General features: G+C 49.0%; 1 protein-coding gene across 2 annotated transcripts in view; it reads right to left on the bottom strand.

Moving 5' to 3' along the window:
* SLC12A8 (solute carrier family 12 member 8) overlaps positions 1-13,054 on the bottom strand; it is a 143,244-nt gene that overhangs the window by 93,827 nt on the left and 36,363 nt on the right. For both annotated transcript variants that reach the window (XM_079767158.1, XM_079767157.1), the window contains exon 5: positions 12,403-12,634. In XM_079767158.1, coding sequence (XP_079623284.1) covers positions 12,403-12,634 — 232 coding nt within the window. The remainder of the gene's footprint in view (positions 1-12,402; positions 12,635-13,054) is intronic.

Below are 13,054 nucleotides of genomic sequence, written 5' to 3'. Positions count from 1 at the left end.
CCTCCGCTGGGGCTGGTTGAGTGGCAATGCAGGGGAGGAGGAGCCTGTCCTGACCTGCAGGGAGTCACGGGGGAGCTCCAGCCCCTGCCCTGAGCCCCCTGGCGCTGCCAGCCTGCGCGGGAGAAGCTTGGCATCATCACGCCTGCTTCCTACTCCGCTGAGCCTGCGAAGCGTGGAGCAGAGGCCTAGGTGAGCGGGGCCTGCAAAGGGTCTCCACCCGCTGCCTGAGGACAGGCCAGCAGGCCGCCCCAGGGGGTGACTGCCGTGGGCTGGGAGGGACCCCGGATTCTGGTGCCTCTAAGGTGCAGACAGGGTGAGAGCCCCAAGGACAGGCTGGGAGGAGCGGCTGGGGCTCCCAGTTAAAGTGCTCATCAGGTGCTCCAAGAAGACACTGCTCCCCTCTGCTGGACCAGGCGGGGCTGGGGACCGAGGCCTGGACGCTCAGAAATTACCCCGCCTCTGGCCACCATTCCTGCATCTGCGAGATGGAGAAAGTGGCCTGTCCCTCCTTGACAGGGTCACTTGAGAGGGGGTTGTGGAAGCCCTGCTATCTGGTACCACCTGCCCCACACTCATAAGTAAAAGGCAAATGCTGGGATGCCACACACCAGCCCACACAGGAGCCGTGTTCCTCCTCGCACGTCCCGGGCAGAGAGGAGAGGCTGAGCAACCGGCCCAGGGACAGGCTGGTTCTGAGCGGCCAGAAAACACACAGCCAGAATCAGGACTCCACACAGAGGCCGTCCCGGGCACTGCAGGCCTCCGGGCAGACCTGGCCCCCCTCGGCCGGGAAGTCCCTCCCTCCACCACGGGGAGAAGGAGTGCGCAAGGAAGGTTCTGGAAGAGGCCTGGCTCGGAAGGCGGTGCTACTTCGTGGCAGTGGCAGCTGGGTGCCATCTTCACCCAGGGGGAGAGCAGGGCCCCAGGGAAGGGGGATCCAGGCAGACAGATGTTCCAGAGTCGGGGTGTCTGCCATCTTCACCTGCTGGTGCAAAGAGGCTGTGGTGGGACCCCCATCTCTCACCCAGTGTCCCCTCCTGCACAGACATTCCCCGCAGCCCTGTGCGCCAGGAAGACCCCAGCCCTGCCCTCAGCATCCGCAGGCAGCCACCTGCGGCTCCGGACAAGGCATTTGTCCGGCTGGAAGAGGGCACAGATCGCTGAGGAGGGCCTGCCAGCCATTAAAGCGGCACACTCTCCAGGAACACATTCAGCCCCTCCCGCCTCTGCCCCACCCACCCTGCTCACGGCCTCGCCTCCAGCTCTGACCTAGCCTCAGAGCTCTGGGCCGGCACGTCCAGCTGCCTGCTGGTCATCTCCACTTGGGCTTTGCTCACTCCAGGGTCCCAGTGCATGACGCCACCCGCCAGCAGCCTCCCGTGGGCCCTGCCTCTCCCCTGGGCCCTGCCTCTCCCCTCCGTCTCCTCCCTGCGTCCCATCTTCCTCTCTCTCTGATCAGCCCGTCCTGCCCATCCCCAGAGGCACCGCATCAACACTGCCTTCCTGGATTCCCACAACAGCCTCTCAAATAAGCCTCCTGCAGCCATTCTTTACCCCGGTCTCAAGCCACTGGCTTTCCATAGTGTGGGCAGAGCACGTTTCCTAAAATTGAAAGCTGATGTCACACCTCCCACTGCCCCGAAGACAGAGACCGGCCTCCCGTGAGCTGGCCCTGCCTGCTCCTCCCATGCAGGGCGCCCGCAGGGGCCCAAGCGCAGCCTGCACTGCCCTCGCTGCAGGACAGGCTTCCTTCTCCCCTGGCTAAGTCCTGTGTTCCCTTAACATCCGCTCATAGGCCGCCTCCTCGGGAGGCTCAGGCTGGGTTCAGAGGCCCCCGGGAAGCCCTTAGGTGCCCTGTAGAACCCCTGTCACCGTCCTAGTCACTGCTTAGCAACGGTCTACTTGCCTGGGTCCCCCGTGACACTGCGCCATTAAAATGAATGAAATGGCACGGCATGTCATAACATAGACAAATCTCAAAAACATGTTGGGTGAGAAAAGCAAATTGTAAATTAACTCATGCATCCACCCGTGTTAATCAAAGGGCCCCGTTTAACCTGTTCTCGGACCATGCAGCATAATGCAATGTATGTAAAAATTTTAAACCCTACACAATAGTAGATCCCAATGGTGGCCATCTATATCTGTTAGAAAAATAAGAGTTCACGGGAAGAACATACAGCAGCCACAGGACAGTAGCCACCTGCGGAGAAGAGAGGGTGGATGAAAGTGTAGCTTAAATTGTGTCAGTAATGCCATATTTGTTTTACTTTTAAAAGTGATCTGAGGCAAAACTGGCAAAATATTATCCACTAAAATTGGGGGGGGGGGGCGTGGATAGATGAGTACCTGTTATAGTATTTCCTGTATATTTGAAATATTTCATCAGTACCTTTTTTAAACTTTTAATGAGGAGCCAGAGAATCACTTGCCCTCAGCAATGTCCCTGGGGCTGGAGCATCTCCACGGGCCCGGCTGCCGCGCGGAGGTAGGCAGGGATGCAAGCTGGAGATGTAAATATTTTTATCCTCATTTTCGCTGATGAGGCCCAGAACATCTAAACTTGCTCAAGACCACAGAGGAGCCTGGATTTCAGTCCATGTCTTCATGAGAAATCCCCCCTCACCATTTCATCTATGAGTGAGAACAGGGTAAACGGGCGTGGGGAAAAGAATCCCAGAAATAGAAGCCGGGCTGCATTCATAGGCATTTATAGACCGGCGAGTACAGACGGGAAGAAGAAGAGGGTTCAGAAAGGTGTGAAGCTGGAAATATAACCAAATGAGTAATGTAGGGATCGACCATGAAGCTTATTGAATGAAAACCTACTGCGTTTGGATTTTGTCTTACACACACTATTATAGGAGGAGTAATCTGGCTTTGGTGTATAGGAGGGGTTGGTTGTCCATAGGAAAATGGTGGAATCAACCAAAGGGAAGAATCTAGAAGGATAAATTTAGTTTGGGACACCATCTAAGTGGCCCACATAAGAAATGACATCTGGCCTGGCCAGCGTGGCTCAGTGGTTGAGTGTCAACCTATGAACCAGGAGGTCAAAGTTTGATCCCCAGTCAGAGCACATGCCCACATCGTGTCCTCGATCCCCTGTAGGGCATGCAGGAGGCGGCCAATCAATGATTCTTTCTCATCGTTGATGTTTCTATTTCTCTCTCCCTCTCCCTTCCTCTCTGAAATCAGTTCTATATAATAAAAGCCTAATATCTAAGTGTCCAACCATTGGACCATTTGACCAGTCGCTATGACACACTGACCACCAGGGGGCAGACGCTCCAACCGGTAGGTTAGCTTACTGCTGGGGTCCGGCCAATTGGGACTGAACAACACAGGCTGGACACACCCTGGAGCCCTCCTGCGGTCCCTCCCCAGCCCCGATCATGCACCGGTGGGGTCCCTCAGCCTGGCCTGCACCCTCTTGCAATCCAGGACCCCTCAGGGGATGTCGGAGAGCCGGTTTCGGCCTGATCCCCGCAGGCCAGGCCAATGGACCCCACCGGTGCATGAATCTGTGCACCAGGCCTCTAGTAAAAATATATTTTAAAAAGAGCAATGACATCTGCTGATCTAAGGGGAGAGCTGCGGGATTGAAAGAACAGGAGGGTTTAAGTAGACAGAGGAATAAAAGTTAACTCCAAGCTCTCCAGGCTTGCCAAAATGCTATGGACATTCAGAAGATAATTATTTACTTATTCGTGTGTGTTTTTTCGGGGGAGGGCAGGGTGTTGGGAACAGTGAGGAGGAGAAGGTAAATAAAAGGAAGGAGGAAGAAACTGATTTCAGCTTTGCTTGGCTTTAATTCAAGGTGATGCTCAGACATCCAATAGGAGCTGGTGGCGTGGGGATTCAGTTCAAGAAAGCTGGTGAGCCCTAGCTGTTTGGCTCAGTGGATAGAGCGTTGGACTGCAGACTGGAAGGTCCCAGGCTCAATTCTGGCCAAGGGCACATGATCGGGTTGTGGGCTTGACCCTCAGTAGGGGGTGTGCAGGAGGCAGCTGATTAATGATACTCTCTCATCATTGATGTTTCTATCTCTCTCTCCCTCTCCCTTCCTCTCTGAAATCAATAAATATGTATTTTTAAAAAAAAAGAAAGAAAGAAAGCTGGTGAGGCTGAGGAGAGCACCCAGCAGCAGTGTGGGGGAGCAGCAGTGTGGGGGAGCAGCAATGTGGGGGAGCAGCGATGTGGGGGAGCAGCAATGTGGGGGAGCAGCGATGTGGGGGAGCAGCAATGTGGGGGAGCAGCAGTGTGGGAGGGCAGCAGTGTGGGGGTGCAGCAGTGGGGGGGGGGGGCAGCAGTGTGGCGGAGCAGCAGTGTGCGGGAAGGCGGCGCTGAGGAAGGAGCCAGAGAAGAGCATGGGCAGCAGATGGCTGAGCCTGGGGCCCCCTGCACACAGGAGGGGACAGGAGGACTGAGAAGAGCCAAGACAGTGTTTTGTCCAGAAGAAACAGGAAGAGACTGTTTCAAATCCGCATTGGGGACTGCTCTGGAATGAATATTTGTGTCTCCCTAAAGCTCAGACATTGCAACCTAATCCACTGTGATGGTATTCGGAGGTGGGGCCTTTGGGAGGTGGATTCCATCATGAGGGTGGAGCCTTCTTGAATGGGGTGAGAGCCTTCAACTTGAGGCCCAAAGTGATGCCGCCCCCTTCTGCCCTGGGAGGACACAACGAGAAGACAGCTGTCTCTGAAGGAAGAAGGGGACCCCCCAGTGCCTTGGTCTTGTACTTCCAGCCTTCAGAACGGTGAGAAAGAAATCTGTCATCTATCAACCATGCAGCCTGTGGTACTTTGTTAGAGCAGCCTGAATGGACTGCAAAAATGGCCAACCGTGCCAAAGGGGTCAGGAATATCAATGAGCAGAGGTTCTAGATTTGGAGAGCAAGGGGTCAGTGGGACCTTGGGTAGAGCAGTCTCAGCAGGGAGCAGCCAGGCATGCGTGACCCACTCCTTAGAGAGCTCCTTAGCAGTGGCCTTGACCTTCTTACAGCCAATCACAAGACCCCTTAAATATATATTTTTTAAAAGAAAATAAAGTAAACAAGATGGTTCTCACCGAGCAGAACCAGCTGCCACCGCTGAACTCAGCACGAGTAAAGCTGTGTCTGGCCCTGCCGCTCACGCTCTGGGCTGCGGCCGAGCAGCCAGGCACAGTGGAGGGTGCAATGTGGGTTCTGGAGTGGAGGGTGCTGCAGAGCCATGCCAGGCAACAGCCTCCCTCCATAACCAGGAAGTTAAGCTTGGAGATACATAATTCCATTCTAACATGCAGCACATAGAATTAAAATGTGCCACATGTCACCTTATTTTCTAAAATATATTTTCTCTATATTTGCCTGACTTCTATGGCAATAAAATCATTTTGGCATGACACTCGGCTTACATAAATGAAAATATAATCTCCCAAAAATGACATTTTAGAAGCTTGAAGCCGAACAAATGCTGGAGAGCGCCTTGTTTAAATTAGGCTGTCATGCTATTTAGCTTTCCACTGTGATGGAGCGCCGGGTCTCCACAGAGCCTCGCACGATGATGCTTATTTTGGAAGAGACCGGACAGGAGGTGGGGGAAGGAAAAGGGGCCGGAGCTGCCTGCCTGCAGGCTAACGAGGAGTGAGGAGATGGAGGCGATGGGTAAGACCCACTGTGATGGGAAGTTTGGAGATGAAACGAGGGATATGACGTAGTGACGTGAGCGAGGGAAGGAGGTAGCAGATGAAAAGCATAAGACTACCCGAAAGTCCGCACCCTGACTGTGCAACCCTCAGCCCCGCTCCCCACCTCCAACCTGCTCCCAGAACTGTGGCAGCCAGGCAGGGCCCTGGCGGGAGGTTGGAGAATCCTCTGGAGAACACAAACTGCACCAGAGGATGGACCTGCAGAAACAGACGCTGGGAAACTACACAAAACAGCCCATTTGCCACAGGATCACCCCCAGTGACGCCCTCCGGCCACAGCGGCCGCCCCCTCTGCACAGAGCTTCCAATCAGCCTTCCGGTGCCTCCTCGCTGACAATGGACGAATGACCCAGGGACTGTCAGACATATGAAGAAGGTTGGCAGGAATTAACACAGAAAACAAAACCAGATAGCAGAAACAAAGGAACCTGGGGAAAAAACAGACAATATAAAGAGCAGGAGATGTTAAAAGAAAACAACCCCCCTATAATTTTTAGCCTGAAAGAGTTAAAAGAAGATATTATATCCATGAAGCTAAATCAGGATGTGATTTTAAAATTAATACTCAGAGAGCAACAAAGAGCTCTTGGAAATTACTGATAGCCAAAACAAAAACATTCACTAAAAAGGTTAGACGCTGAGGAACTCGCCCATAAAATAGGGAGGGGGAAAAAGAGATAAACTATCGGAGTGAGAAGATTAGAACAAATAATAACAGGAAGTCGGGTCAAGAGCTCCAACATCTAATTAGTCAGAATTCAAGAAAATAATACAACATTTAAAGCCCTAGAAAACAAAGGAGAAGCAATTGTCAAAGGAATAATTGAAAATTCGAGATTAAAAGTGCCCAGGCCAATGAATAAAAATTTCCATTATGAAATTTTAGAACCTCAAGGGTAAAGGGAGGATCGCACGCACTTTGAGGAGAAGAAAGAGTTACCCATCAAAAGCAGAAATCAGAATAGGGCCAAACCGCTGGGTGCCAGTGAACGCTGAAAGGTAGAACAACAATGACTTCAAAATTCTAAGGGAAAACTATTTTCAGCCTAGACTTTTATCTCCGACCATTCACATGTGAAAATGGAAAAGTGACATTTTCTATGACAGATAGAAGAGGATGGTTTGGCATCCAGATGATTGGACCAACAGCTGGGAGCAGAGAAGGCATGTCCCCACACGGGAGCTGTGATCCGGGCTGGAGAGGGTCCATCCAGGAGGACGGTGAACAGGAGTCTCCAAGAGAAGACATAACATAAGGAGCACTGGGGAAAATGCCTGTAAGTAGAAAGCTCAATGGAGAATTTTTTTTTAATAATGGCAAAAACCTAGAAAATAAAGCAAACAGCCCAGCCAGAGTGGCTCAGTGGTTGAATGTCAACCTAATGAACCAGGAGGTCATGGTTTGATTCCTGGTCAGAGCATATGCCCAGGTTGCGGGCTCGATCCCCAGTGTGGGTTATGCAGGAGGCAGCCGATCGATGATTCTCATCATTGATGTTTCTATCTCTCTTTCCCTCTCCCTTCCTCTCTGAAATCAATAAAAATATATTTTTTAAAAAAAAGAAAAGGAAGCAAACAAACAAAACATAGACTGTAGTGAGTTGAATAGTGGCCCCAAGAGGTATGTCTGTGTCCTAACCATGAGAAGCGGTGGATATGACTTCATCTGGAAAAAAGGTCTTTGCAGATGTACTTAAGTTAAGGATTTTGAGATGAGCTCATCCTGGATTACCCTAGTTGCACCTATTTCCAATGATAAGTTGTCCTTATAAGATACACAAGAGGAGAGACAAGAGGAGGAGAAGGCCATGTGAAGACAGAGGCAGGGAGGATTGGAGAGATGCGGCCACAAGCCAAGGAATGTCTGGAGCCACCAGATGCCGGAAGAGGCTAGGAAGGGTCCGCCCCTCGAGCCTGGGGAGGGAGTGAAGCCCTGCCAATACGTTGACCGCAGAATCCTGGGCTCCAGGACTATGAGGGAATACATTTCTGTTGCTTTAAGACACCAAGTTTGTGGTGATTGGTTAAGGCAGCCCTAGGAAACTGACATATGGAGTAAGCTTAATTTCGGGAAAAGCTGAAAGGCATACAAAAAGAAAGCAATCAGAGTACACAATTTAGCTCAAAACTGAACATTTTTATGTATGTGTATTATTTTAATTACATATAAAAGTTAACTTTAAAAGAACAAATGACACAGGAAAAATGTTTCAACATATATGACAAACATTGTCTAGTGTTAATAAAAACTAAATCAGTATTTGTTTTATGTTGAATCAAATCATTAAAAAGTAAGACAACACAAAAGAAAAATCATAGCCTGGCTGGCGTGGCTCAGTAGTTGAACCAGGAGGTTACAGTTCAATTCTGGGTCAGGGCACATACCCAAGTTTCAGGCTCAATCCCAAGTGGGGGAGGGGAGAGGGCACAGGGGTGCAGGAGGTATTCTCATCATTGATGTTTCTATCTCTCTCTCCCTCTCCCTTCTTCTCTGAAATCAATAAAAATATTTTTAAAGTAATAGATTATTGCCGAAACCGGTTTGGCTCAGTGGATAGAGCGTCGGCCTGCGGACTCAAGGGTCCCAGGTTCGATTCCGGTCAGGGGCATGTACCTTGGTTGCGGGCACATCCCCGGTGGGGGGTGTGCAGGAGGCAGCTGATCGATGTTTCTCTCTCATCGATGTTTCTAACTCTCTATCCCTCTCTCTTCCTCTCTGTAAAAAATCAATAAAATATATTTTTTTAAAAAATAAAGTAATAGATTATAGACAAGTGGCAATAAAAATATAAATAAAATTATGCTAATTAATGATTTAAGAAAAGCAAATTAAGAGAAAAGGATCACAATTTTTGCCCATCACATGGCAGAAATGTAAAAGATTAAACATACTCAATATTATCTAGGGCAGTGGTCGGCAAACTGCGGCTCACGAGCCACATGCGGCTCTTTGGCCCCTTGAATGTGGCTCTTCCACAAAATACCACGGCCTGGGCGAGTCTATTTTGAAGAAGTGGTGTTGGAAGAAGTTTAAGTTTAAAAAATTTGGCTCGCAAAAGAAATTTCAATCGTTGTACTGTTGATATTTGGCTCTGTTGACTAATGAGTTTGCCGACCACTGACCTAGAGTATAGGAAGTCAATAACTCTTATGAACGACCAGTGGGACTTCGGAATGGAGCTGCTCCGAGTCTCTAAGGACAGAGGGCTCTGAAACTCATCAGGAAGAGAGTGGGGATGCACGCCCACACCAAGAGAAAGAGAGAGGAGCTGAGCAATGCCCTTCCAGCCACGAGAAAGGCAGCAGCCAGGGAGGACTGAGCCCCAACTCTGTGTGTGTAATAAGCCTGTTCAGAAAAAATAAATTATATATACACACACACACACACACACACACATATACACACATATATATATAGAATTCTTAAAACTCAACAATAAGAAAACAACCCAATTTAAAAATGGGCAAAAAATATGAACAAAGGCCTCACTGAAGATGACGTGCAGAAGTCAAAGAAGCATATGAAAAGATGCTCAGCATCAAATGTCATCAGGGAATTGCAAATTAAAACAACGAGATACCACTACGCACCTATTAGAATGGCTAAAATAAAAATAAAACCGACAATAGCAAATACTGAAGAAGATGTGGAGGGACAGGAATTCTCATTTGCTGCTGATGGGAATGCAAAATGGTCCAAATCCACTTTGGAAGACAGTTTGGCAGTTTCTTACAAAGGTAAACATAGCCTTCCCATACGCTCCCGCAACCATGCTACCAGGTAATTATTCAAATGGGTTAAAAAGTTATATGCCCACAAACACGTGCACCTGAGTGTTTATAGAAGCTTTATTTATAATCGCCAAAAGATGGAAGCAACCAAAATGCCCTTCAGTTGGTAAATGGATTAAAAAAGAAAAAACTGTGGTGCAGCTATATAATGGAATATTATTCAGTGATAAAAAAAAAAAAAAAGAAAAGAAACGAGCTCTCAAGCCATGAAAAGCCATGGAGAAACCTTGACTGCATGTTGCTTAGTGAGAGAAACCAGCCTGAAAAGGCTGTATATTATGATTCCAACTCTGACATTCTGGATAAGGCAAAACCATAGAGACAGCAAAAAGATCAGTGGTTGCCAGGGGTTCAAGGCTGGAGGTGAGGGGGTGAATGGGTGCAGCACAGGGGATTTTTAAGGCATTAAAACTGTTCTGTATGATACTGTGATGCTGGACACGTGTCATATATTTGTCAAAACCCATAGAACTATACAACATAAAGGGTCAATCCTACTCTGAATTATGAACATTAGGTTAATAATAATGTGTCACTGTTGGCTCATCAGTTTAACAAATGTACCATACCAATGCAAGATGTTAATAACACAGAACACTGTGGTGGGGAGTGAGAGAAGAAGGATGTGGGAACCTCAGTATTATTGGCTTAATTTTTTTGTAAACCTAGCACTGCTCTAAAAACTAAAGACTATCTATTAATTTTTCTTTAAGAAAAAACTGTGGCACAGCTGTATAATGGAATATGGCTGTGGTTTGTCTCTACAGGGTGGTGCAAGGCCAGGAGTACTAACCAACTGAAGGAAAAGTAGAAGTAAAATAAATTAGCCACCCATAATCTCAGCAGAGAGACCATCGCTGTTAACACATAGGTATAGTTCCTTCCGGTCTTTTTTCAAATGTTTACATATATGTCATTTTTTAAAGGAATTGAAGTCATTCTGCTAAATCCATTCAGAAGGTTTATGATCTACTTTTAGTTTGGATTCTTATCCACAAAAAAAGTATCCCCGTGTAAAACATCGGTGATACCAAAAACAGATTACAGAGGGGCCAGTTGCTATGGGAATGACTGAAAATAAATTTCACTTCACACTGCACCCTGCTAATGTACTGACCAGAAGGAAGAAGAAATATTTGGAGTTACTTAGACGAGCAGCCAAGGAAAGTTCTAATCAGGAAGAAGGAAAAGACATCAGGCTAGTGAGGTTTCAAAGAGGCCAGAGCATCCCCCTGCAATTTAACTAATTACCTCCTTCCAGCAACCGTACAGATGGAGGGGGAAGCACCCAGGAATCAGATAAGATTCTCGCTCTTTGACAGTTGGATGGCCAAGAGGCAGCAGGTCTCCCTCAGGCTGTGGCTTGTCTCTACACAGGAGTGCAAGGCCAGGAAAAACAACCGCCCCTTCCCTCCCGGGGCGATGCTCCAAATACTTAGCAAGCTGCCAGGCCCAGGCTCGTTTGGACACTGCACTGGCCCTCAGCCTTGGGGTGGGTCTCGGGGCCCCTCTGGACATGCTGGGTCGCGGGGACTCTGGAGGCCCTGGGGGAGGGACCAGGATGCCAGGAAGGGGCACTCAGGGAGCTCAGGGCAGTGACTCTTTTCCGAAAGAAGAATTTTAATGTATGAAGGAGTGATACGGCCGGATCAGTGTGTCGCACCAACTAAATTCTGACCTTTATTCAACCAGCATTTTTACGAAAGACAAGCCAGTACAGAATACAGGTCAGGAGCAGCCTGAAGGGGAAGAGCAGAGCTGCTATCATAAAGACAGCCGGTAGTATGAAGACAGGCCCGGGTTCCTACTCAGGGAACGGTTCCGCTTTAGAATCCCATAGACCCAGTTCATTCCCAGCTCTGCCATGCATTACCGTGAGTTATAACCTCTGAGCTCTGGTTTCCTCGTCTGTAAAATGGGCATAACTGTTCCCTCATGAGGCTGTGGGAAGAATAACATTTGAGGTGCTAACAAAATGCCCGGCACACAACTGCTCAGTCAACTGCAGCTGCCATCACCACCACCATTGGAGGCGATTGTGCTGTGGACCAGCTGTTCTCTTTCTTTTCCTTTTCCTTTTTAACACAGCTGGTGGCCCTATCTCCCTTTCCTTGTTCATATTCCAATGCAGGTACCTGGTCACTACCGCCATATACAGACGAGTCCCCGGAGTGTGAACTATCAGGCAGTTGACCCTCTTCTGCTGCATCCTGGGAAGAGCTTCGCACTCTGGACAGAAAGACTTTTGCTGCCAAACCAACGCAAATCACAACGTTACAGAGTTGTGGACAGTCTAGGTCAGACCTTCTCACCCAAAGCGTAAGGGCTGAGGATAGAGTTGCCAACCTGAGGAAACCCAGGTTAGAGCAGTGATCCACTGATGATCAGTACCTGACACCATTTCAGAGTATTCCTGCCTGTTTATCTTCTGTCTTTAAACTTAGTTAATAGATTTGTATATTAACTTTGAAAGAAATTTTAATAAACAAAATTATAGATAATCAAACCTATATCTGCCTTCATCTCCCAAAAATGACAATGTTTGCATCAAGTCCTTCGAAATAATTTTTTAAGGATGATAGATATAGTCCATTTTCTTCCCGATGTCCAGCTCTATTTCTTGCCCACTCCCTTAATCACCATTATGAATTTGATGTTTATCTACCCAGCTCAATGTTATTGTCTTACCTACATTTTCTGGGTTCTTATAATAGAAAGAAAACAGAAAGAAACATGGATGATGTGCTAAGTGAAAATGTCTATGTGAGGAGGGCCTTTCTGAAGCTACACTAAGTGTAGCCTCTGAACCTGCACCTGCCCGGAACAGCACACACTGGCAGGTAGAGCATGTGGGGGGTAAGCTTCAAGAAAGCAGTGCAGACGCTGTAAGGCCAGCGACTGGCCTCCCAAGCTTACCTGGGTCCAGGTGTGTGAAAGAGCCCACCACGAAGTCCAGGGTGGACACGGCCAGCAGCAGCAGCAGCAGCAGCTGCAGGCGGATGATCCATTTGACACCTGCCAGGTTAATCCCCAACAGGGCCAGAAGCACCGCGACCGAAATGCCTCGCACGGCCCAGATATTCCTGAGGCTCAGCAGGTCTGAGATGGATTCGGCGAAGCCGGTGATGTACATGGCACCTGCAACACACTGACAGGCGGTTCTAGGTAGGAAGAGTCAGCCGGAGAGAAAAGCATCCGGAGCCACTGGCCAGCGCGGCCCGGCCTTCAGGACCCCGCGCACCCCTGTCAGCATGGGGCATGGGATCCAGCGCGGAGTTAAACGAGCCCTCCCTCCCAGGAACCCTGCCTCAGCCCCATTTCTTCCCCTCACCTCTCCGCCATCATCCAGAGGGGAGGATGAATGCCCACCCAAGCCTAGAGCTAGCTGATGGTCAGTGCTAACTCACATGAACAGATCAGGGGCAGGGGATGGGATTCGGGGCCGAAGAGTCTTTGGGCTTCCCTGTCTGCGTTATTCAGGAACTAATCAGAGATCAAAAACACACAGGGGCTGCCTTCTCAGAGCCTGGAGGGGCACTGAAGCAAACCCGTTTTTTCTCCATTTCCT

Source organism: Cnephaeus nilssonii (assembly GCF_951640355.1).
Source record: "Cnephaeus nilssonii genome assembly, chromosome: 3".
Taxonomy (NCBI): Eukaryota; Metazoa; Chordata; class Mammalia; order Chiroptera; family Vespertilionidae; genus Cnephaeus; species Cnephaeus nilssonii.
This window is presented reverse-complemented; position numbering and strand designations above follow the sequence as displayed.